This window comes from Danio rerio, chromosome 17 (genome assembly GCF_049306965.1).
Source record: "Danio rerio strain Tuebingen ecotype United States chromosome 17, GRCz12tu, whole genome shotgun sequence".
Taxonomy (NCBI): domain Eukaryota; kingdom Metazoa; phylum Chordata; class Actinopteri; order Cypriniformes; family Danionidae; genus Danio; species Danio rerio.
In genome coordinates, this window is record NC_133192.1 from 38,598,124 (window position 1) to 38,625,859 (window position 27,736).

Below are 27,736 nucleotides of genomic sequence, written 5' to 3' on the forward strand. Positions count from 1 at the left end.
TTGGTGAAGTTTGGTCCTCTCCACTGTCAACACTGGCTTGCTTGGTTTTGGACATGTGGAGCTAGGCATCGATGGATTTGCTTTCATTGTTTTTACTGTCAGCAGTGAAATTTAAACCACACTGAACTGAACTAAACTGAACTTCAACTCTGAAAACTGGACTGGCGCTGCTTCAGTTTACTAGAACTTCTATGTTAAGACACAATCTACATTGTAAAAGCCTTATAGAAATAAATATGAATTGGTCTGAGTATTTTAACATTCAGATTGTCGTTTTTAAAATAAAACTTAATTTCTATATATCTGCACAGTAGCCAACATTTGAAGTGGACCAACACCTTTCATCTATTCAACAACAGCCATTCTTGTTTTTGAAAAATGTTTTTGATCCACTTCAAATGTCGACTGCTGTATATACAGTATATGTTTACTTTTTTGTTTTGTATCTTAAAAATGACAGTGTGAATGCTAAAAGAACAGATCAATTGTATTGTTTTACACACAATTTACAAATATTCAGCTTTTTTGGTGTGCACTGAGGTTCAGATGATAGTGGTCCACTTTAATTTTTTCATTCGTGAAACGATGACAGATGCCACTGTTTCAATTTACTAGAACTTGCATGCTAAGCTGCTTTGACACAATCTACATTGTAAAAGCACTATAGAAATAAAGATGAAATGAATTAAATTGGCCTGAGCATTTTAGCATTCAGTCATTTTTAAAATGCAAAGCTAAAACTCAACTTCTATATATGTATGCACAGTAGTCAACATTTGAAGTGGATCAACACCTTTCATCTATTCAGCAACAGCCATTCTTGTCTTTGGACAAGTTTTAAACATGTTTTGATCCCCTTCAAAAGTTAACTACTGTTTTAGATTTTTACTTTTTAGTTTTGTATCTTAACAATGGCAGTGTGAATGCTAAAATAACAGATCAATTGTATATTTTTATACACATTTTACTAATATTTAGCTTTTTTTTTTTGCTGTGCACTGAGGTTCAGATGATAGTGGTTCTCTTTAAATTTCCCCTAAACAATTTGCACTGACAGAGCAATAGTTTTTTGTTTTTGTAATCAGATCAAGTCTGCCAAGTTCAAACCCACTTTTTTCATATCCACACAATTAAGAAACCAAAACGCAAGGGCTCCAAGGTGGATGAGCTGCACCAAACATAAAGTGAGCAGCCCGACAGAAGTTGCTGTTGTTGCTTATGCTGGTGTGGAACTAAATATTCTTTGACAAGACTATAAACATAGAAATATCATCATGGCCTGATTTGTGAAACGATGACAGATGCTATCCATGACAGCAGGCTCTGGAGAATGCATAAGAGAGAGCAGGTCAAGCCGAACCCTCCAGTGATGTATTAATCTCTCTGCCAATCCCCTCCCACACCCATTTTTTTTTCAGCTCCTGTTCTTCTTTCAAATGCACTGGGACTCTGACCTAATGTACGGTTCATCCTAGCCGTGACTCACATGCGGCGGTCTTCTTCCTCCTGTTTGCGTAACTGCTCCTCCTCTTCGTGTCTCTTGCGCTCTTTCTCCATCTCCTCCTGGATGTGCTTGAGTCTCTCCGTCTCCTCCTGCTCCTGCTTCTTCTTCTGCATTGAGGAGAGCAGCTGCTCGGAGCGTTTCACCAGGCCCTCATACTCCTGCTCGATCTCCTTGCGGCTCATTACAGTGGTCTGCAAGTACAGACAACAAGTGAGAGTTTTAATGCATTTCATTTATTTGGGAATAGTTTAGTTATACAGGGTGCCCACTCCTTAACTTTTTAAAGCAGCATTTATTTTAAATCAAGCACTGCTGTAATTCACATCTCCTGCATATATAGCACCATGAAAGTCTTTACTGTAGGCAAGGCAAGTTTATTTATATAGCATATACACAGTGGTAATTCAAAGTGCTTTACATAAACAAGAATAAAAGAGACAAGTGTAAGACAATAAAAACAAATTATAAATGTTATTAAAATAAATTAAAATGTATTAAAACAGGTTTTAAAATAATGAAAAAGAAAGACACAATAGTGCGATCTGTCGGACGTAGCACAGTGCTCAGTCAGTAAAGGCGCAGCTAAATATGTGTTTTCAGTCTGGATTTGAATGTGCTTTATGTAGGAGCACATCTGATCATTTCTGGAAGCTGATTCCAGCAGTGAGGTGCGTAATAGCTAAAAGCCGGTTCACTCTGCTTTTTTGTCTGAACTCTTGGAATTTCTAGTTAATATGATCCTAAAGACCAGAGTAGTCCATCAGGTTTGTATTCAGTGAGCATATCTGCAATGTATTGAGCTCCTAGGCCATTTAGTAATTTATAGATAAGTAATAATACTTACAAATCGATTCTGAATGTTACTGGGAGCCAGTGTAAAGACCTGAAGACAGGTCTGATGTGCTCTTAATTTATGGTTCTGGTCAGAATCCTGGCCCCAGCATTCTAGATGAGCTACAACTGTCTGACTGTCTTTCTGGGGAGGCCAGTGAGGCGTCCATTACAGTAATCCACCCTGCTGCTGATAAAAGCATGAACAAGTCCTCACTGGAAACAAAGCATCTAATTCTTGAAATGATAGTATGCTGATTTAGTTACTGCTTTGACCTGACTACTAAAGCTCATATCTGACTCCAGAATCACACCAAGATTCTTGACCTTATTTTTTGCTGTTTGACCCTGAGAGCTAAGGCACGCATTCACCTTGAGAACCTAATTTCTGACCCCAAATGACTTCAGTTTTCTCTTTGTTTAACTGAAGAAAGTTTTGGCACATCCAACTGTTAATTTCATCAATGATTTGGCAGAGGGTGTCAATAGAGCTGTAGTCATTAGGCAGAAAGGCCAAGTAGATCTGAGTGTCATCAGCATAGCTATATTTGATATGGATATTTGGTTTATATACTTGCTCAGTACTGTACTTAACATTTCACTTACACTTAATATTTACATTAAAATGCCACAGGAATGATGTTGCTTTGACGGAGTAAATAAAAAAAATAGAATGTTTTAAACAGTAATGTTCAAAGAACTTATAATAAAAAGTTGTTGAATTCAAAACTGGCAATATTCAAATTGGTTTTCGAAATATTGATAAAATGCGCGATTTTTTGTTTTAGTTCTTCTCTGAGATCAATTAAGATTTTTAAACTAAGATTTTTTTTTTTGACATCAGTGCAGTACAATTGTTGAAATAACACCATGAACAAATGTAATTTCTAATTTAATTCAAGCACTTTCAAGTACCTATGTTTGTTTTCAAGAACTGTCCAGACCTTGAATCCATATGTCTGAAACTGAAGTATCAGTAAGTACAGTTTCAGACTGATTCAAACTGGTAGATTTTGTTGTAGAAATTGGGAAACACCAAGCTGGTTTTGATTAAATATAATAAAAAGAGTTTCTTCTGAAAAACACAAAATGCTGTCATCATTTTCTCATCCTTTTGTTGCTTTAAACCCGTAAGGCTTTTGTTCAACCTCAGAACACAAAAGAAGGTAATTTTGAATACGAAGGAGCCTCCATTGAAAGTCTGTTCACCCAAAACTCAGCATAGGGCTGCATGATATTGGAAAAAACTGACATGTTGATACTTTTTATATTGTGATATTGAATATAAATTCCCCAGGCGACTGGAATAGCTCTATTTGGAAATAATTCATAATTTTAGACTGATTGGGATGATTTTGTAAGGAAGAACACCAATCACAAGAATTGAGAATACAGTAAAGCAAAGATAAACATGACATAAACAGTGCTTTATGGTTTTTTGGAAGTCTAGCAATATTCAGGTACAACATCTCACTGTATAGCCGTCATCATATATACTGTATAAACATAACTACAATTAATCAATGAAACAAATAAATTAGCATATATTAGAAAACATAGTTTTTAGCTATATAACAGTAAATACACTCCAAACATTAGCCCGCATGACAGTGTTTACTTAATCATGTCCACAATTTTTCAAGGGCAGGTAGTCTATCAATGTTTGTCAAACCAGACAGCTTGCTGATGTACCTCATGATATCTGCATTGATTACTTCAAATGTTTATCATCTGGAAACAAAACAGCATGCAAGCTTTGTAGCAGGTTGTTTTGTCAAAATCATAAATATAATGTTAAAAAAACATCAATAGTGAAAATTAATAATAAGACAGAAAGAAAAAAAGTGAAATCTAGTCAAGTTACCAGAAGCGATGCTATCAGTATGACATCCTTCATGCATACACAAACAAAAACAAACTATGGATTCATGTATGAAACTTTTTATAAAACTAAATAAGTATATAAGGTCTAAAATGAATGAAGACAAATGGCAAAAATCAATATTTTAACTCTTTCTCTTTCTAACAACAGCCACACCATACAATATTCTACCATTCCTTGTATTCTGTGCAGCATTACAGATATTTTGCTTTTAAATGATCATTAAAAATTGCTACATTAGTTGTCGATTGAAGCCACAAAGTACTTGCTAATTTCTCAGTCATAGATACTTTCCGAAACCCTTATTTACTACACTCTCTGTATGCCTACAGAAGCATCTGAATTACACGCACCATAACACCCCTTAACTGAAACACCAGAAAACGAAGCCAGTTTGTCACAGACAGCTTAGTAAGCTTTATAAACAAAATACAAAATGGTAAACACTTTTGGCTATAATTAATTAAAATCTAATTGGCTGTTTGGGTTGTCAGTGATTTATCTGCCATAAATTCACTTAACATGCTATACACTCACTGGCCACTATATTAGGTACACCTGTCTAACTGCGTGTTAATGCAAATTTCTAATCAGCCAATCACATGGCTGCAACTCACAAGCATTTAGGTATGCAGACATGGTCAAGACGATCTGCTGCAGTTTATATCGAGCATCAGAATGGGGAGGAGAGTGATTTAAGTGACTTTGAACGTGGCATGGTTGTTGGTGCCAGACGGGCAGTTCTGAATATTTCAGAAATGACTGATCTACTGGGATTTTCAGGCACAACCATCTGTAGGGTTTACAGAGAAGGGTCAGAAAACATTGCCTGGTCTGATGAGTCTCGATTTCTGAGGGAAGGGTCAAAATTTGGCGTCAACAACATGAAAGCATTGATCCATCCTGCCTTGTACGAACGGTTTAAGCTGGTGGTGGTGTAATGGTGTGGGGGATATTTTCTTGGCACAATTTGAGCCCATTAGTACCAATTGAGCCTCTCAAGAGTGTTGTTGCAGACCAGGTCGATCCCTTTATGAACACAGTGTACCCATCTTCTGATGGCTACTTCGAGCAGGATAACACGCCATGTCATAAAGCACGAATCATCTCAGACTGGTTTCTTGAACATGTCAATGAGTTCATTATACTCAAACGGTCTCCACAGTCACCAGATCTCAATCCAATAAAGCACCATTGGGATGTGGAGGAATAGGAGATTCGCATCATGGATGTGCAGCCGACAAATCTGCAGCAACATGATGCTATCATGTCAATAAGGACCAAAATCTCTGAGGAGTATTTCCAGTACCTTCTTGAATCTATGCCATGAAGAATTGAGACAGTTTTGAGGGCAAAACGGGGTCCATCACGGTACTAGTAAGGTGTACCTAATAAAGTGTCCAACGAGTGTATATCAAATCTTCTGAAGCCATAGGCAGTTTAGTTTAGATAAATGTTTGAGCAATAATTCACCAAAATAGTTATCACAAATGTTTTAAGTTCTATACTTCTTTTTTTTTCTTTAAGTCAAAGCATGTTTGACAAAACATTCAAATGTTTAAATTTCACTAATTCAATGGAAAATTATACCTTTTTTAGATTGGCAAAGCTTGCACAAATATCTCCTTTTATCTTTTTAAAAATCAAAAATAAAACAATAAGCGGTTGGTGCAGGATTAGGCTGAGAAAATGATGACAGGCCACTTGGAACTCTCTTTTGTTAAACAAATTTGAACCCGTTTTTGAATTTCAAACCAAAGAAAGTGTCAGCAACTCAGTGGCTTCTAGTCAACTCTGTGACAGGGATTATGCAGAGCCTCATGAACTACAATCTTATTAATAACCTGCAAGTGTAGAAAAAAAAGCTTACCTAGATACCCCCATTGTCGTTTTTTAAGGTTGCAAGAAAATAATATGTGGTCGGGACAACATTTGACTGTGTAAATGATGACAGGCCACTTGGTAGCACTCTAAAGGTTGCAGCTCTAAAAAAGTTTTCCTCCTGTGCTTCGTTAAACAAATGTGCAGAAGGTATTTCAGCTTGAAGAAAGTGACAGAACCCAGTGGTTCCTCGTCAGCTCAGCAACAGCGACGACGCTGTGCCACATGAGCCGCAGTTGTATTAATATCCTGCAGATATTCATTAAACCTGGATGTGGATTTCGTGCCATCTGGCAGAGCACCAGAGGAGCGTAGAGGGGTGCGAGCATTGTGCATGATCATTGTACCGCCAGGGGGGCGAGGACTCAATGACAAGGTCCGTCTCACCCCCTAACGCTAGATGAGTTAGCGCTGGTGTGCTGAATGACAGCCATTGACACAATCTGCGTTATTAACCAGGGAGGCCGCCGTAATCTCCAGTCCAGATGGTAAGGTAATAGGAGGCTTTGCCAATCAAAAAACAGATGCTAATCAAAAAAAGTGCTATGCTAATAACAAAGAGGGTCATCGCCGGTGCAGGAGTGCATAGCGCATCTCATTTAGTGAGAGGAACGGCATGTTCAGGTAGAAAAGTTTCAGCGCCGATGCCAGCTATCTATCAGAGAGAGGGCGCAATGTCTCTGGAGCGCCCTGTCAATAATGCACTCCGAGTCTGACAGATGAGGTTGGGGCTCCATGTAGAGAAGACAACAATGCATACACTGCATTCAATCAGCCGCAGCTGAGAGTCCAGAGGAAGGCAAGAAATCAACACTAGAAACGGCATAATGCTGCAAAGCCTTGGAAATCGACTTGACAGCATGCGGCGTGAATGTCAATGATGATCTGCAGACGGAAATCTCATTGTCAGACTGTCGATTTGCATACTTTGTATTTATTTACTGTGCTTTTGAATGCTCAATTTTTTTTTTCTTCGGCAAAATGAAATGAAAAGCTGCAGCCCTCTTTCTTTGGGGCCTAAAATGAGAGAGAGAGACAGACACGCGCTCAAAGCTGGCAGACAATTCTAGCCACAGCTTTAGACCGCCTTCATCAGGACATGGAAAAACACACACCTGTTGAATTATGCATGGGAACTGATACACAAGCGAAGGCTAAGAAAGGAGCTACACCGCATAACATCACTGAGCTTTGTAAGCCAGAGGAGGTGAAAGGGGGTTTGTCAACCTTGGGCGGTTTTCCAGTGGAAAACCTCACCTTGATCTTGGCCATGAGAGCGTCGGTGGAGGCGGCCAGTTCCTCGATCTGCTTGCTCATTTCCGCTTTACCCTCCTTGAGTCCGTTCACAGCCTCGTTGAACCTCTCCATCCTCTTCCTCAAATTTTTCACCTTCACCAGGCCATCGACACTGCCATGAAAAAAGGAATAACACTGTTTACTAACTGGTCTAGTCTACTGACTAGTCTCCAAAAATGCATATTTTGTACATCTCGTCAGTGATTAAAATGTTTGTAATGTCAACATTACAGATGCCACAGAATGGGAGGTATAGTTGAATAATAAGAGCTCCATACATGGAAATTATGTGAACCACAAACACCATTGTATTCTCTTTATTTCAATTTAGTATGAACAACCACAGAAAACATGCCAATCAGAACATAACACAGACTTAATACGCATGCCCTCAACAGCATTTGATTGACCCCGTTTCCTAGTCAGATATCAACAGTGATAAAAATGCTTCCTTATGCTTAAAGTTAAACGAAGCTTATTAAATTTAATTTGTTGTAAAGAAGGGACTGGCAGAAAAGAAACTCTGGGTAACCTTAATGCAATATTATCTCATCACAGCTAATCAGAATAAGACTAAAGATGAGAAAGCTGGAGTGTAAGTTTATTCAGCGCCAATCATTCAGCAAACAATCATTATTCAGTGTTAATTTTCTTCACAATACACAACCCAGGAGCAAATTAGGTTGCTTACAGAGCTCACTCATTCCTAGTTAACATGATCTCCATCAATTTAATAAAAAACTCATCATTTGACAAGATATCTAGTTAGTTTCAAATATTTTTTAACTGAAGTATGATTATTTAGCACATGCGTATCACAATGTGTAAGCATCAGGGAGCTGCAGAAGCATCAGAGTGAAGCTCATTAAAATGCATGGCCTTTCCAAATAAGGTCAAGCTAAGCCTTTAATGCTACAGGGTCAGTTGCAAGGGTTGTAAATAGACAAGTAAAAAACATTTCTGCATAGTTTTTCACTTACCCAAGCCATGTACTTTCTATCTTGATATCAGAGAAAAATTTAAACAAGTTGTCTCAGTGCATTCTAGGTCACATTTTTTTATTTTAATTTGATAATTTTTGGTATTTTTTTTTTTATATTTGGTTATTTTTTTGTATTTTTATTACATATTTATTCTTTCATTTTCTTTTTGGCTTAGTCCCTTAATTAATCCGGGGTCGCCACAGAGGTATGAACCGCCAACTTATCCAGCACAGTTTTATGCAGCGGATGCCCTTCCAGCCACAACCCATCTCTGTAAAATTCATTTTACTATTTTGTCATTTTTGGTATTTTTTATTATAAGTATTTGGTCATTTTTTTATGTTTATATCATTTATATTTGGTCATTTTTTGGTATTATTATATATTTGGTCATTTTTATTATAAATATTTGGTCCTTTTTGGTGTTATAATATATATATTTGGTCATTTTTTGATATTATTATTTATATTTGGTAATTTTTTGGTATTTTTTTATTATACATATTTGGTAATTTTTGGTATTTTTATTATATATATATTTGGTCATTTTTGGTATTATCATTTATGGTCTTGTTTGGACTTTAGATGTGGTTCCCCGAAAACAACTGCACACCTTATAAAATAAAATTAAGCAATCAACATCCCTGTTTGTATAAATAAAACTTATAACTCATTAAATGGTGGCAAACAGCAAACTGACTGGAACTTTGTGTGCATTCAAGCGTTTGAATGCATACCCTCCAGCCAAACAGAATCGAGTATTCAGACCAATAGAGCAAATATTTAGAGAAACGTTGCTCTCTAGAGTTTATTCCTCTAGCGTATTAACAAACTGTCAAGACTGAATGATTCGCCTGAGGTAAAAGTAATGCTACATTGTTTACAAGCCATTTTACTGACATCATTCTGCACTTAAAACACTGACTGAGTGTTTTTCATGTTTATTCTGTTTAATTAATTCTGCACTTAAAACACTGACTGAGTGTTTTTCATGTTTATTCTGTTTAATTAATAGTAAACAGAAACAAATTAAGTCCACTAGCTGCCCTTTAAACTGAAGCACCTATATAGACCATTTTGAGGAATGTAAACAAAAACATTGGCCCCAACAAATTTTCTGTTTTACATTTTTAGTTTCTATAGCGTACGAGAATCCAAAAAGAGCCACATATTGATAAATAATGTTCTGATTTATCTGTTTTAACATTAAGTTAGATTGAATTGCTTCTTGTGACGGTTATGAAATAATTTGAAACGAAGCAGGAAATGTTTATGGGACTGTAGCTAGGTTTCCATCCAAATTTGCTAATTAAATGTATGCGCAAAACTGGATTATTGCATAAAAGACGTGCGAATAAAGCAGCATTTCCATCCAATGAGCCATAGAGAACAAAATCATCATTTCCTGATAAACTGGTGTAAAATATTAACAATAAAGATGGAATTTGCTGCGGTAGGAGAAGCTGCGTGAATCTTTTCATCATTTAATAAATGCCTTGTAAGACTATGCCGACAAGCAATGAACATGCAGTGGAGGTAATTAACAATATAATAACACTAATACTGAAATAGTAACAGTGTTTTAGAATGACCAAAGCCACATTTCAGTTGTTTTACAATGTGCTCAGCCTGCTGGTTTGTCTATTTAAACTTTTTATCATCACATGATCTCTTATAACAAAATCGCATGACCTTTTTAATGAGCATAGTGGAATTTGTTCAGTTTTAGGGTCCTTTATTTCATTACAACAGAAATATAACCTTCCAAAAAAAATAAATAATTTTTCAGACTTTTACAAATAAGAAATTACCTGCGTACAAATAATGTTTTTTAGAGGAGTTCCCACCCTAAATCGCTGATGATAATCTCACACAGTTCAGGGGACACATACATCAATTATCTAATTTATAAAAGGTTATTTGCAGCTGCTGACCCCACTACAAAGATGATAAGAGAAGAGTGGGAATGAAAAATTGGAATTAAAATTTCAGTAGAGCTTTGGCAGAATAGCGTAGAGGATATTGATAAACAATCAATCAAGATTATGCCTCATCCAGTTCAAGGTCCTACATAGGCTACATTTCTCTAAAAAGAAATCACATAGGATTTTCCCCAATATATCTCCTTTTTGTGATAAGTGCAAATCAGAAGAAGCCGATTTAGCTTATAGTTTTGTATTCTGTCATAAAATACAGGTATTCTAGAATGAGGTTCTTAAAGTGCTTTCAGGGGCCTGTTTCAGAAAAGATGTTAAGTGAAAACTCAGAGTATGTTGACCTTGAAATGTGAGAAACTCTGGGTTGCATTCATTCATTCATTCTCTTTTCGGCTTAGTCCCTTTATTAATCTGGGGTCGCCAGAGCGGAATGAACCGCCAACTTGTCCAGCTTATTTTGTGGATGCCCTTCCAGCCGGAGCCCATCTCTGGGACACGGACACACACGGACACGGACACACACGGACACACACACGGACACACACACGGACACACACACGGACACACACACGGACACACACACGGACACACACGGACACACATGGACACACATGGACACACATGGACACACACACGGACACACACACACGGACACACACACACGGACACACACGGACACACACACACACACACGGACACACACAAACGGACACACACAAACGGACACACACACAACGGACAATTTAGCATGTCTTTGGACTGTGGTGGAAACCGGAGCACCCGGAGGAAACCCACGCGAATGCAGGGAGAACATGCAAACTATACACAGAAACGTCAACTGAGCCGAGGCTCGAACCAGCGACCCAGCAACCTTCTTGATGTGAGGTGACAGCACTACCTACTGCGCCACTGCTTCACCCAAACTCTGGGTTTTCCCGTTTCAAAATGGCAGGTTTGGCAAACTTTAGCAGGGTAAGTCAAGCCTGTTTCTGAAAAAGAGGTGACTTTTACTCTGCGTCAGATAAAGTGGTAACTTACTTTGTGAACCTAACCTGGTCAGGAGCAGGTTTATTTCTCTAAACTCTGAGTTTCTGTCGGCCTCCTCCTGTTTTTTAAAGATGAAGCGGTATTTCTCACCTTAGCCCTACATTTCCACCCACCTATTTTTATGTGCATAAATGTTGAAAAATGCAGATAAAAATGTATGCGCATAACTGAGTAGGATTAACTTTATTTGATAAGAAAACATAAAACTTCAATGGAAACACGTTTACTGAACAAATACCAGTATGCGCATTAAAAGGGTCAGTTGATTTTTTTCATAAGAGATCATGTGACGATAAAAAATGTGAATGGACAAACCAGGCTGAGCACATAGTAAAACATCTGAAATGTTGTTTTGGCCATCCCAAAACACCAAAACCATTTCAGTGTTAGGATTATAAAATTATTAATGACCTCCAAAACTGTCCAGAGCGCCTGCACGCTGCATCTCATGGCTTTAAACGGCACCAGGCGTTCATTGCATTTCAAGGTGAAAGTCATTTATTAAACAAAGAAATGATTGACGCAGCTTCTTAAAACGCAGCAAATTCTGTTTTTACTGTTGATACTGCACCAGTTAATTAGGAAGTGCATGGACCAGTTAAGGGCCCTGTCTGTCACCCATCGACTTCCAATGTAGAAAAATAAGTATGGAGGTCAATGGGTGCCAGCTATGCGCGTTTTTCAAAATATCTTCTTATCTGTTGAGCAGAATCTCAAACAGGGTTTGTACAAGTGAAGGGTGAATACAAATCAGCACAATTTTCATTTTTTGAGTGAACTATCCCTTAAATTGTTTGAATTTTCTGCTAACATGGAAGATGAAAGCATTAAAATGAACAAATCAAAGCCTGTTGATAATGAAGGACCTTGGGTTTTAGCAAAATAAGAATCAATGATTTGTTTAATAATAAACTATATTACATTAATATTATAAAATTAGCATGAACTTCTTAATAAAAAACATCTTAAATAATTAATACTTATTTGTCAAGGTGTAATAAATGTTTAATCATTGACCAAAAAGTCCTTTCAAAAGCTTATGAAACAATAATGATCACACAGAATACATTTGTAAGAGTTCCAAACTAGATTTTGAAACAATTTTACCTTTTCATTGATTCCATACATAATTCATATGAAAAAAAAAACAAAGCAGCGACAGACAGATGGTCTGAGTGAGTTTGCACAGCATGAGAAATGTCGCTCTGTAATGAAGGTATGCCAAAGTGTGTACATACCGAGGCTTGTGTCTTCTTCTGCACAGCCACATGCGAACCGTCTTCTGAATCCTAATGCAGGCGCTTGCCCTGTAGCTCATTTTGTTCCTCACTGTGGCATACAACACAGAGATAAAGATGCTTACTCATCAAACTGTAACACCGCAAAGGTGAATAGGAGGGTGTGGGATGTTTCTAATTGCTTTTATGGAAGACGGTTTACTGGGGTCATGAAGGTTGACGTACGTTTAATAACTGACAGTGTGCACCACTGGACTTTCTTCCAGCGGCTGCACACCAGCCACTTATTGACCCGTTTTACAAGCTCGGCCAGGTGGTCCGGATCAGACTTCATGATCTGGTCGAACTCTGCGAACTGAGGCACATAAACACACAGTTACATACACACAGGTTGAGATTTATGTCGCTGCTTTCAGGTTTACAAGGCTCTCGTGTGTGTCAGTTTGATGAAATGGGATAGTGGTTTTAACAGCCTTCTATTATCTACACCCTCATGAGAAATATCGTAAGACGTGATCACCTTCCCAGGGCGGAAGAAAACTCTGGTCAATCCAAACTTGTAATCGTTCTCGTTGAGGCCCAGCGCTTTAAACAGAGCCTGCAGGAGGAGACAACACAATCAGACAGTGGAATCTAGACCTTTACTTCTTTAAAATGACTATTAGAGATAAAAAGAACAACATAATTTGGCTGGCTTTGGGCCAGATTGTGTTTATGTTTCTATAACTTGCACTTAAGCGTTTGATTTTGAGCATTACTCTGAGAGAGAGACTTGTGATTTAGAACGATTCTGAATAGTAAACAAATCAATCATGTTTTTTTCAGTTTACACCACTTTCAGACTAAAGTGTTTACGTGGTGTACTGCTGTCGGAGAATTACAATTATAGCGGCCCATTTTCCAGATGTTATTGAAAATTAAACACATGTAAGCAGCATTAGTTATTTCCAGAAGGTTAGATTTTAATTAACAACCATTAAGACCTCTTTACAAAACCTCTCCACTTAACTAAGAGTCTGCCATGTTTGTAGTTTGTTAACACTTTTGGTCTATGTTTCTATAGCACAATGTTTTGCGAGTACACTGTAAAAAATGCTGGGTTCCACACAATTCCTTCATGTTGTCTCAACACAAAGAGCTCTATTTTGACGATCCATGCGCAGAGTGCAAAACGCAGGGCGCAAACGCTTTCAGGCCTTGTCAGAAAGCGTTTTTGCTAATTTTAGGATGGGAAAACCTGCTTTGCGCCATGGCGCATGGTCTAAAAGGGTTGAGTTTATTTTCCTAATGAGTTATAGGTGTGTTTTGAGAATAAACCAATAAGAGTCTCATCTCCCATTCCCTTTAAGACCCAGCTGCGTTGCGCCAAGAGCGCATTCACTATTTACAGGACGCAAAGTAAGTCTAAGTGGAAAAAATGAGCATTTCACAAGAGCATCTACTGCGTGAGAATGAGAGATAAATGATCTACTTTCACTTTCGCTCTTGGATAGGGAAACCTTTACGCACAGACATCAATTAGCCTATAAATTATTAATTTCGTTTGTTAAGTGCAAAGATTTGCTTCAAAACTATTTCTAAATTCAGTTGTAATTTCTAGCAAACGAATAAATGAACAATAATGACCAAGTGTGGTCAAAATACTGAGTTATTTCCAAATACACCTGCTATGCCCCATATGGTCTTAAACCTGACAGGTGGGCAAATCTAAGCTTGTTTTTAATAAAACAAATATAAATATGGATATATTAAATAATAATAACATTATACAAAAGCAAATTGTTATGAATGAACTGAAAAAGCCTCCCGAGATGAAGAAGACATAAAAGCAGTGATTTTTCATATTTATATAGGATAGAAAATAATATGTTTTGTAATATTTTAATCCTTTATATTTATATCCTATATCTATTCTTATTATATCCTATATATATATCCTTAATATTCAAATTTTTTCATATGTAAAGATATTTGCCTATTGCTCTCTTGTGTGTATTAAGCAGTGCGTAAGCGAGGTGCAACTCTGCACCGGAGTTTAGACCGGGTTAGTTATGGTCTAATGAAAAATCTATAATTGTTTCTCAAATTAGCAACGCACCTGCGGTCCGCCTCAGAACACCTTCCTTTTTAGACCAGAACACCTATGGGCGCACAAATGAGCGCTAATGCATTTGCTATTTAAACAGCATGGCGCAACGCTTTAAAACGACTCTTGCGCCAAGCTGAAACTAATAAAAGGACTATTGCGCCGCGTCTTGCGCCCCACTGCGCCGGGTGTATGATAGGGCCCAAAGTGATAAAGTCAGTGCTTCCCACACATAGACTAGGTATATTAACGGCCGCCCAAGTATATTTAGTGCACGGCTTGAGGCTTACTTTTTTCAGGAGTAGCACATGCGCTCCTAAGTTGAAAAATTTAAGAACACATTAAAAAATTTTGGGAGCGCAGTGAAAATATCTAAAATAAATAGTGTTTTTGTCTAATAAATGTACACGAGCACACCTTTAGAAGCAAAGCAGTTTCATTCATTTGAATACAATAAGTGCACTAAGTTTTTTTTTTTTTTTACAATATAACAGCTTAAATAGTAATACTTTATACTCGGAGAGGACGAAATGACTAGTCTAAACTGGCTGCAAAGTATATGTACACCATTAGTAATGATTAATCAACGCATTTGCCTTATTTAAATATTGTACACATTTAATTCTAGTATTTATTATAATTTTTTGAGACATTGTATGTTTTAATTCCTTTTTTGTCATTTATTTTTAATTTGCTGTATATTTTATTAATTTGATGGTGTCAATCTATTACATATTTTGTACTAAAACGCTTTGGCATTTGGCAAGTTTGCTTTAAACTTGAAAGAAAGAGAGAAGCAGATTTTACCTGTCAGTGGGTGCGCATGGCCCTGAATAGCATAACAGTAAGAAAAGTAGTGGTTTTTTTTTTTATTCCAAGTCTTTTTTTTTTTTACTTTAACCCATTGAAAAGAAACAGTGTATAACAGTGTCATAATAAATAAAACTATTGTTAAAAATGTAATTGCGTTTTGTTTGTCGCATATAGTTAACTATTTATGTGACGTGGGTAAATGGTGTGTTTCAATCCGGCTCCCACCGCAAGTATATTTAAAACCTGTGGGAAGCACTGAAAGTTAGCTTAATTGTTTTTACAAATTTAAGTAGTGTGAACATAAAATATTAAGTTGTCCCAAATCACTCAAGTATTGTGTTGATTCAGCTCATTTTAAATTAGTAGTTTAAACAAGCAGTGTACGCATGGATCTGCACTTTAAAATTCTACCATACGGGTAACTTTGAAATGCTCATTTCAACATTATAGGATTTGGGACACACTAATCCTATTTTGAAATATTGAAATGGACAGTATGTCAGGGTTCTGCCACTCTGGTCTTTTAAATTCTTGTTTTGGTGGCAGAGCTCGGACACTACCCATGTCTGGTCCTGTCTCTGTCTCTGTGTGCGCACGCGCTGTCGTGGGTGTACGCAGAGTGTGCGCGCTCCTGCTTGATGCGGCCACGCGCACGCTCTGCGTCCCTCAGATGCGTGCGCTCGTGTACTCGTGTTTGTGTTTTTGTCTGTCAGCAGCGTGGTGTTTCATTCCCAGCGTCTCAGTCTTGTTGGTTTTGGTCGGCGCTGGGGATGAAGCATGCATGCTGCGTGTGTGAGCGCACGGTGAGTGTTTTCATTCATCGTGTGCTCGTGTTTAGCGTCTGTTGTCAAAGCACGTGGCTCTGTGTTTACATTGTGGTCACGTGCTTTTGTCGTGTGCTTCAGTGTTGTGTTTGTGTTGTCATGAACATGCGGTTAATGAGTTCTCTCATTGGCTGCATGTTTTTGTCCTGTTGTATGTGAGCGCGTGGCTTGTCTCGTCTCTGTCATGCGCTCTCCCGTCTATTGTCTTGTCCCACCCACCTTGTTATCTTGTTTGTAATTATTATTTTCACCTGTCCGCCTGTCTGTTTATTGGTTTGTCTTTCCTATTTATTCTCCTAGTGTGCTCTGTTCTGTGCTGGTCCGTTGTTGATTGTTTCCTTTCCCTGTTGTATAAGGTATGCTGATTCCGGTTCTACAACAGTGGTTTAGAGTTTTGTGTCTTGCCTAGTTCTAGACCAAGTCTAGTTTAGTATATAATATAATGTCGTGTTTTTCCCCACATGGGGAGATTTGAGTTTTGTTTTTGTTTTATTTTTTCAATAAAATCCTTCATTTCCTGCATTTGGGTCCTCGACTCCTCTCCATCCACCCCCATACCGTGACACAGTATGTGAATTGGAACAGTTTGGGGGTGTTTTAGGGGATACAATACAAATATAAACAGTTTTTCAGATACTTATAAAAATATGTTGCTAAAACAGCAGGCCTGACAGTGATGACAGAAAAAAAAACATCAAGGTTTGGTCTAATTATGCTCTAGACATTGCAATACAGGCAAGATGCAATCATCAAACTGAATAAGTCATTTTCAATAATTGCAATCAATCGTTAATTGTAGTCTGCTTATAATGGTGTGGAATCTAATTGTACGTTTGGTGATGAAGCAAATACTTCATATTTAGCCACGGGTGTATGATTAAAACACTATCTGACTTCCAAATGTGTCTGTAAGTGCTGAGGATAAACTGCTTTTATTTATCATGGAAATCAATGAGGCATTATGCCTTTTCAAGTGGATATAAAGGTCATATTTCTTTCGGGAAAAAAAAAATTAATCGGCTAGCTATTATCTATCAAACTAATCCTAATTACGTACACAAGAATCTCAGATGAATAACAATCAGATTAGAATGAGCCATTTAGATGCAATGATAATCAAACTCAAAGTAAACAATAGAGATTTACTTTGCAGAAGAGTCGTGGATCGAGCCTTGTGAGTTTGTTGGGCATGTACTGCTTGTACATATTGTAAAGCTCATGAAACGGTGCTCGGGAAGGGAAGCCCCCCTGCATCAGGTCCAGCACTGATACCATGCCTGAGAGGAGAAGAGAAGCACAGATAATGTGGCCAGTGCTGCGGCAAAGTCTGGAGCTGAAGCATGAAGCAGGTTTAAAGGAAGATTCAACATCTTATTCTCTGTCATGTGCACTCAACCTAGTACCAGGCTTTTCACACTTGAACTAGTTGATCATGGGTCATTCTAAACCCCCGGGTAAACTGAGTCTTGGGTGATCTGATTTCACGCTCAGGACTATAATCTACCTGCAGAACACGACCTGTTCAAATAAAGGCATCAAAACTCAGAAGACTATTTAACAGCAGTTGCATCAAGATTTTTCTTTTGGTATTTACGAGTTATCGTTTTTACATTCATAAGATAAGGTCTGTGATAAACTTTGGGACATTGAAAAATGACAGAAAAAACATTAACAAAATATGCTATACATTTGCAAATGTAATACAGTCAAGCCTGAAATTAATTATACCCCTGGCAAACTATGACTTAAAGTTACTTTAATTCAACTACCAAGTTTTTATTATTATTACTATTATTGGAAATAATACAATCCTCTTCCAAAAAATACAGTAATAGGACAAGGTACAAGAAGCCTCATTGTGAAAAAAAATGTATATATACAATTGAAGTCAGAATTATTAGCCCCCCTCAATTATTAGACTGCTTGTTTATTTTTTCCCCAAAGTCTGTTTAACGGAGAGCAGATTTTTTTCAACACATTTCTAAACAATAGTTTTAATAACTCATTTCTAATAACTGATTTATTTTATCTTTGCCATGATGACAGTAAATAATATTTTACTGGGTATTTTTCAAGACCCTTCTATACAGCTTAAAGGGATATTTAAAAGCTTAACTAAGTTAATTAGGTTAACTAGGCAGGTTAAGGTAATTAGACAAGTTATTGTATAGCAGTGATTTTTTCTGTAGATTACCGAGAAAAAAATAGCTTAAAGGGGCTAATAATTTTGTCCCTAGAATAGTTTTTAAAAAAAAATTAAAAACTGCTTTTATTCTAGCCCAAATAAAACAAATAAGACTTTTTCCAGAAGAAAAAATATTACCAGACATGCTGTGAACATTTCCTTGCTTATTTGGGAAATATTTTAAAAAGAAGAAAACAATTCGAAGGGGGCTAAGAATTCTGACTTTAACTGTATGTGTGTATGTCTGTGTGTGTGTATATATATATATATATATATATATATATATATATATATATATATATATATATATATATATATATATATATATAAATATATATATATATATAAATATATATATATATATATATATATAAATATATATATATATATATATATATATATATATATATATATATATATATATATATATATATATATATATATATATATATATATATATATATATATATATATATATATAGATAGATAGATAGATAGATAGATAGATAGATAGATTTTTTTTACATAAAATCCCTGTTTGGAGCAATAGAATATTTGTAAAAAATAAAGAATGATCCTGCAGAACAAACTAAGACACAAGCTAGTGAAAAAGAAGTTAATAAGTCTTTATTAACTTCATGTGCTACACTGAAAAAAATGATGGGTTCCACACAATTTATTCATGTTGTCCCAACAAAAATCGATTAACTTAACAAATTTAAGTAGATTGCGCATAAAACAATTAAGTAAAAAAATCTCAACTATTCTCAAATCTCAAGCACATTTTAAACAAGCAGCACAATCACTTTCTTAATTCAACTGTAACAAACAGGCTAATCGATTTATCAGCACAATTCCTATTTTATTTATGTCTCTTTTTTTAATATTATTTCTAAAACTTTGCTAAGAGCATATAAAACACAAAAACAGCAACCTTCAAAACACTCTTGTGATAACACCGCTTCCAAAAGATAATGAAAAATCAGTGGAGCTCACATTTAATATGGCCGCTTTATAGGCAATATCGGAATTTGTTTTTCTTAAAAAGCTCTCAAATGATGAGCGCTGTGTATTTGTGATGGATCTTCTTAAATTGAAATATTTGAAGCATTACCACAAGTGCTGTGAGATGAATTGGAGATTGAGGGGAAAAATACACCTATATAAATCATATACATACCTGAGCACTGCAGCTGAGACAGAATCTGAGCTCCTTCAAACTGGTGGCTCACCATCTTCAAATTAGGCTTCACACAACGAATGAAACTTGAGCCCTTTTACAAGACACGACAATGTATTACACTTTAACAGAGTACAAATAATATTGTATTAATAATCAGCAAGACAAGACCGTGGTGACCCCGGATTAATAAAGGGACTAAGCCGAAAAGAAAATGAATAAATAAATGAAGACAAGACCTTTAATGGAGGAACAGGGAGTGTATAAAAAAAAAAGAAATATGGAAAGTAGTTTAAAAAGCTTTTTTAAAATTTTGTTTGTTAATAGTATTATTTTTTCTAATTATAATTCTCAAACTGTACCGTGTGCAAACTGTGTAACTCTATGATTAGGGGTGTAGCGGATCACGATTCACATCCTACGGTTCGGAACACAAGTGACCTGCGCATTAATACTTTTTTTTTTTTACTTGTAGATTAATCCTAAATTTGTAACGATCGCAGAGAGATCACCTCTTGTGTCATTCAAATCACATGTATGAAAGCATTTAGGCTTTTCTGTAAAATATAATGAGGATGGAAGAAGTTGTGGTAGGTTATTCGAGATGTGGTGGGTTTCTCTGGTTATTATGCGTTTTCTGTCACTGCTTGATTAGCCTGAATAAATGCATTCAGTGTGAGCTGCACGATTAATCGTTAAAAGATCAGGATCTCAGTATCCACGGAACATAAATTATAAATGGTGGTGATTTGGATATGTTTATTAATCCTTTGAGTCGCTGCATTCAAATCTGTGTTTGAAAGATGCAAACATCAAGTTATTTATAAAGTTACAAACAGTCAAATAACACAAAAGTACTAGGAAAACAGTTTATAGTTTAGATAAAATGACTGATGTCCATGATAAAGATTAAAAGCACCGTCATATGCATATAAATTGAAGCTCAAAAATGAAAGTTGTAGGCAGCATATTAAAAAGGCCATATCTAGCAATAAAATATGATATAAACTAAATCATTATGAATAAATTAAATAATTTATTAAAAATAAGACTAAGGGGCTTTCACACCTGCCTTATTTAGTTTGGTTGAATAGCAATAGAGTTTACCAACAGAGAGAGAGAAGGAAAACATTACCTGATAGAACGCAAAATAACAATGTCGCAGTTTAGCTAAATTTATTCATGCCTCCTCCTGAAGTGACGTGCGATGCATTAAAACATTGCTTTTCAGCCGCAGCCAAGCTTCATTCTCGAAATGTACAGTTTGTCTAAAGACAAAATACAATCAGTCAGCGCAGTCGTCCCTCAATAGTAAAAAGCGACATTTTGTGTCTGCTAGTTTTTTACTTGCGGAAGTTCATTGACACTTTTTCCGCATTTGAATTCTGACCATTCGATAAGCAGTTTAGCAACTATGTTCAACAACATCTGGCCAATGAGAGATGTGGATTTTGTCAGGTTACTGCATTTTGCTTCTTTTTAACTGGATTAGGACCAAAGCCGGCAGTGTGGTGTGAAAATGATGCAAAGACGGCAGAAAATGCAACAATGTATCATGTATTGCCCTTGGTTCGGATCAAATGAAGCGAACTACAGATGTGAAAGCACCCTAAAAATAAATATGGGTTTTACAAATGATAATGTTAGATAGCGTTATCAGTAACAGTAACAGTCAAATTTTCACAGTACTGAATATATAACCAATTATTTTTATTCAGCTGATTATTTCTTTCTTTAATTTTTTATAAAATTATAGGTTCTATGTTCTGTTTGGTTACAACCAAACGTTTTAACAAACAGAGCATAAATGCAAAGCAAATTACATTTGTCTCCTCCTCTTTTTAGCCGATATAAAAAACGGGTCTGATTCATGAACAATAATGTGATCCGAACCATGAGATTTGTGATCCGTAACAACACTACTGTCCAATAAATTTAAAAAAGACTGGTAAACAAAAAAAGATGTCAAATTTACAACAACACAAATCATTGTTGACTAGGGTCCTTGTTTGTTATTTAATACCAGAATATATAAGACAAAATGTTACGAAGACACATTCAAAATTGATTAAATTTATTATTAATGTTATACTTCCACAGTCTGGCTGAGCAACATTTGCCCAACTCATATATGAATTTACTGTCTTAGTGACAAAACAAACCACCACATTTTGTTTGTTTTAATGTGCCATTAACCAGCACCATAAATCACTATTGTCACGTTGCATCATTTGCTGCGCCGGCTGGTTTGTGGAATGCATTAGACACACTCAGTAATAACCAAAACAAGTGGCCACCATTGTTAAATAGAATAACGCATTACTCACTGTACTGCGGAGCTTTTCCAGTAGAAGGTTTAGTTGGGTCTAAAAAAAAAGAAAAAAGAAATGTAAAAGTGAGTCCCGAAAATTGTAATTAAAAGCATCTTATGATATGAATTAAATAATTTTACAGAGTTGTGCTGGCATGCAAGAGGTATCACACATCTTGACACATACTGGAATTAACAGACATGCATTATTATGGTGACTGGTTCCATTACAAGACCTTTTTTCCATAAGATCGATATATCATGTTGACAAATGAAATGGTGATGCATTTTTTTAGAGATGACATGATGAACAACTACAGCAGAGACCTGTGAAAAATGTGGCATCCGCGTGCACACAAAGACATGGCAATTTACCAAGTGGGTGATGGAGGTTGGGAGGGAACAGTGGGAGAAAGCTAAGATTCGCAATTGTATATGAGGCTGAAAGATACCCTGTAGTGCTGGCACTGAATATTTCAGCCAGGCTTACCCTACAAAAGCTTCTTTTTTCCTTGTTTCTCGGTTTTTACATTTATTTCAGCCTCAGATATTTTCACAGGGAAAGGTTGAAGAAACAGGAGAAGGTCTAAGAGAGGAGGATGGAGAAAGGGCAAAGGTTAGAAAGTAAAGGAATCAAGATCACCAGGTAAGAGACTAAATGTTTTCCACAAAAGCCTACAAAATAAATGTGTAAATAAAAAAGAGGACAAAAATACCCTACAAAACAAAACACTGCAACGGTCCAAAAACAAAACCTTGAGGAACTCCTACCGTAATCTAAGGATAGCCTACAGCCTTACAGGCTTGAGAACAGTTTGTCATTTTGTCTCTCGCTCTGTTAACACCTTTGATAATATGTGCTTCTGCTATCATGAGAATATAAGTTCCAGGCTATAGGACAGATTCACCTTGAATTTGTTTCCCACACTGATAAAGCTGAGTTTGCCAGCCTTCTGCTTTGAGTCCTTGGAATTGGAGTTGTTCTCAAAAAGATCCCGGACAAACTTGTCCTTCGACTCACACACCAGGCTCTCCAAAGACATGTGGAGGGCGTCATTATTCTTCTCCACAAACTGGGTCTGCTCACACACATAGACCAAGCATTTGCGCACACACATATACACACATACAAAACCCACAGGGCAGAGAAATAAACAAAGTCAACCTCACACAAAAAAAACCAACAACTTCAAGTAAGGGATTCCCCCAAGGCTCCAATTGTTTTTACAGTGTGGCAAATTTTAATTAACCTATGTTACCCACATTACAAAACTAAAACAATAAGATGTGTTCGCTACATGTAAAGGAGTGAATTGGGACCTTACAGTCTCATAGCACACAGCGCCAGCAAAATGTCTTATGATGAAACCTTCATCATCTCTCAAATTCCTGTGGATTGTAAGCTTCGACTTCCTGGGTACCTAAAAAAAAAAAAAAAAACAGGCCACACAGAATTAAACTTTCAGTAAAAGCCATCTTTACAGCTGTGCTTATATGCCTTCCTTCGTATTTGGGTATTGACATTGATGGAATGTCAGGGTGAGTCACATAAAAAAACTCCCAAGAAGTGCCCAGATCATTTTTAACCTCCTAAATTAAAAAAAAAAAAATTTTWATATATATATATATATATATATATATATATATATATATATATATATATATATATGAAACAAAAAAGTAGCTAATTTTCATTCAATATAAGCACATTATTTCCTTTCAAATCTCAGGAGACAAATATTAAGACAAAAATTATACAGTATGTATATTTGAAATATAGATTTAGTTACTACCTGAGTAGGTAGTATTTAGGATTAGGATTTATGCACTACCTGACAAAAGTCTTGTTGTTCATGCAAGTTTTAGGAACAGCAAATAGTAACTAGACTTCTAGTTGATCATTTTGTTTTAAAAGTGGATTTATATAAGGCAAAGGACTGTAGATTATGCTTATTTTACTAAAATAAAACATGATCATGCCTTGATTTTTAATGATTTAATTAGGACATAAAGGTCTGACTTTGCTTAGACAAAAGTCTTGTCACTTAAAATAAATAATGTACAGTATAGAATATAAAGTCACGGTGTAGTGGGGAAATAATAAATGTTGTTTATGACTCCATGAGCTTGGATCCATACATCTTTGCAATGACTCAGATAACTTATTAATAAAGTCATCTGAGATGGCAAAGAAAGCGTTCTACCAGGACGCTGTCATCTTCAATGCCCCCTCCTTCACATTACCCCAGACATTCTAAATAATGTTCATGTCTGGTGACTGGGCTGGTCAATCCTGGTGCACCTTGACCTTCTTTGCTTTCAGGAATTTTGATGTGGAGGCTGAAGTATGAGAAGGAGTGCTATCCTGTTGTAGAATTTGCCCTCTCCTGTGGTTTATAATGTAATGGGCAGCACAAATGTCTTGATACCTCAGGCTGCTGGTGTCACCATTCACTTTTCAGATCTCTTGCACGCCTCCATACTGAATGTAATCCCAAACCATGATTTTTTTCTACACCAAACTTATTTCTGTGAGAATATTGGGTCCATGCGGGTTCCTAACGGGTCCTCTGCAGTATTTGTCATGATTGGGATGCAGTTAAAAAAAAAACCTACCTTCTGAAACGTTTCCAAATGATCAACAAAGTCAGGTTATTATTTGTTGCTCTTACAATTGGGATCGATGTCAAGACTTTTGTCAGGTAGAGTATTGTTCAACTTTATTTATATGTTTTGAATTAGCCCAAACGTCAGAGTAAATATTGAGGGTATTTTAATTATGACAAAAACAATAGACTAAATAAATAAAATATATCCTACATTTTGCAATGTATGTTAACATTTATTTTAAAAGGTTTCAACTATGGATGTTCAAGATCCATAAAAGCATAACTGTTAAATAAATGTTCTGAAATGAAATTCAGTGACATCTACGGTCAAGAGGAAAATTGAAAGAGGGGACCCATCTTACTCCATCTTCCACCAAATATTGAGCTACTGTTTAACAGTCCTTCAAGATAACTACATGATGTCACTGAAGGCCAAATCAAAATGCAGAAAGTGGAAATTGAAAGGGGAAAAAATCTATTAACACTTGAAGGGTTGTAAAAAAAAAAAAAAAAACTACCCTGCCGGCTGCCGGTTTAAACTTGCTATATATAGACTTGTCTGCAGGAAATAACCCATCCATAGCTTACTGTGAGACGGAAGTGATCTTTGTGCTTGCTGTGAACTGCCTCCGCAAAGTGCTGATCGCTGGGCTGCGGAAGACGGTTCTCCTCATCCAAAATATCCAAGACACCCACTAGCTTTGCCTCGACCAGATCTGCGAAGTAATAAAGCCGCAGAGAGAAGTTTGGGGCAGGCGACAGAAAGTTTTCGTGTTATAACGAATACAAGGTGAATAGAGAATTAATATATTCGATCCCCCTGAAGAAAGTATTATCCAAAGTAAAGTAGAACTCAGCATGTTTAATGGACGAATGCAAAGTTGGTGGGCACACACACGGACCTTTCTGATAATCAGCGCGAAGGCATCCGTCGTATGCATAATTCATCCGAGATGTGCGCAGGTGGGAGAGGTGCGGACGCAAACGCAGTCATGTATTTGCATGAGTTTAAAATGTGAGGTGATTGATGAGGAGAAGTGCAGGGAAAGGACCTGCGCGTCCATTTGGAAGTCGCAAGGACATGTGTTGCATCACTATCAGGAGAATTAGGAAAACGCAAAGCTGGCAAGCAGAAAGCAAGGCTTTCCCATCGGAACAGAGGTGACATCTGCGATGCAGGTGGTGTTGCGTACTTACTTTTTGCACTGCATAAGAGGCGATATGTTATGTTAAGCCACCTGCGTACTGTGCAAACTCATGCAAGCTGGAGTTTTGACAGTCTGGGCATTAAAAAAAAAAACGAAGTGGTCTCCTTTGCAAAGCATACGAGGGAGATCTTTGATAAGTCTGGGTTCAAAGCACGTGCCGACTAAAAGGATAAAAGGCATCGCTTGTGATACTTCAAGACCGAACACTTGGTATTTGCATTCAGCGAACAGGGTGAAGATTTCACCGTACGTCCTTAGATTGAACTGACTTTCTGATTCTGACGGGGTAATTTGGGTCAGACTGCACTGCTCGACCGATCACCTTTAGAGCTGGCATGAAGGCGAACTCTTCATCTTATCTCCTAACCCTCCTCCAGAAAGTGAGAGACATCCCTCCAAGGATTCATTCCTGTGTTATCTTAAGCTACACAGCATGGACTCCTGCTGGAATATTCATCTTCGGCATGTTACATCCAGACAGTGACAGACATGGCAATGTATACAAATATGTTGTCTTATGGGGACAGTATTCTGACCTTTCATTTATGCCTTGTATCAATTGGCGGCACGGTGGCTCAATGGTTAGCACTGTCGCCTCACAGCAAGAAGGTCGCTGATTCAAGTTCCCGCTGACTAATTGGCATTTCTGTGTGGAGTTTTTGCATGTTCTGCCCTTTGGGTGCTCCGGTTTCCTCTACATTCAATATAGGTGAATTAAATAAACTAAATTGACCGAAGTGTATGAGAGCATGTGTGAATGTGAGAGTGTATGGGTGTTTCCCAGTACTGAGTTGAGGCTGGATGGGCATCCTCTGTGTAAAACAAATACTGGAGTAGTTAGCAGTTCATTCCGCTGTGATGACCCCTGATAAATAAGGCACTAAGCCGAAGGAAAACGACTGAATGAATACACTAGAATTTTAGGGCAAACTAAGGCTCAGATTCCCTAAACTGATGGGTGTGGGACATTCTGTGGATTTTTTACTTATAATGTGCAAATTAAAGAACAACGATGTAACATCTCATTTACATATAGACCAAAAGAATAAGTGCAGTGTAATTTATTGTAGTGGCAAATAAGCAAAGCAAAAGGACAAACAGTGAGCTGGCCCTTCATTTTTTATGTATAGAATATCTAGTTATATTTAAAGACCAAAGTATACTTTTCTTGAATGTTTTTTATGGGCCCAGATATTTCAAACCACTCATGTACTGCTCTGTAATGGCAGCAGCTAACAAAACTAAATAAGTTGAAATCTCTCTCCGAGTGAGGCGAGTAAAAGAGTGCTGTGATCTGGGTGGGAGTGAGGTTAAGAGGGCTGAGAGTAACAGAGATCAATAAACCTGAGTAAACCACAGTCCTCTGGCCTCCACAGAGAATGCAATAGAGACTGATGCTGCAGGCTGTGGTCTTTAGTGTTCGTGTTGGCATGCAGGGCTGTAGGTTGTGACTAAATGGTAGCATCTTCCAACTTTTTATCTCCTGCTGGAGGGAGTAAATGCTTTTAGAGGTTTCACTGGTGCCACTACCAATGTGATAAGTGTTATCATTTTGTTTAGTTCAGTTCTGTTTGAAGCCACAGTTTACCACTGATTTACAGTAATAGCACTACCAGAAACCATGGTATTGTGGCAGAAATGTGGTACTTTAATCCTCAACATAATGCATGGATAAGTACTATTTTTTTTAATGAAAAATTCACATCTGAATCTTAAGGTGCTATTAATTTGCATTTCTATTAGACTAAACTAGTAAATTTTTTTAATATTAGATGTGCTGCTGTTCTCTGTCCAATAAAGTCTTGGTGTCTTTATTTTTTTTATTCTTTAATTGTTAAAGCACTTTCAAAACAGCCAAAGGGCTGTAGATGAGGAGCAAATTAAGATCAATATAAAATCCAAAAATAAAATTAAAATTACA

The 27,736-nt window shown here is 36.8% G+C and overlaps 1 protein-coding gene across 4 annotated transcripts in view; it reads right to left on the reverse strand.

Annotated features, from left to right (window-relative positions):
- myo6b (myosin VIb) overlaps positions 1 to 27,736 on the reverse strand; it is a 157,880-nt gene that overhangs the window by 47,910 nt on the left and 82,234 nt on the right. For 3 of the 4 annotated variants that reach the window (XM_009293188.4, XM_021467148.2, NM_001004110.1), the window contains 11 exon segments: positions 25,196 to 25,323; positions 23,324 to 23,419; positions 22,907 to 23,077; positions 22,015 to 22,053; positions 19,688 to 19,781; positions 17,469 to 17,599; positions 13,120 to 13,197; positions 12,825 to 12,954; positions 12,600 to 12,690; positions 7,356 to 7,506; positions 1,487 to 1,695 (listed from right to left, as the gene is read on the reverse strand). In XM_009293188.4, the coding sequence (XP_009291463.1) occupies positions 1,487 to 1,695; positions 7,356 to 7,506; positions 12,600 to 12,690; positions 12,825 to 12,954; positions 13,120 to 13,197; positions 17,469 to 17,599; positions 19,688 to 19,781; positions 22,015 to 22,053; positions 22,907 to 23,077; positions 23,324 to 23,419; positions 25,196 to 25,323 (1,318 nt within the window). 4 annotated transcript variants of the gene reach the window in all.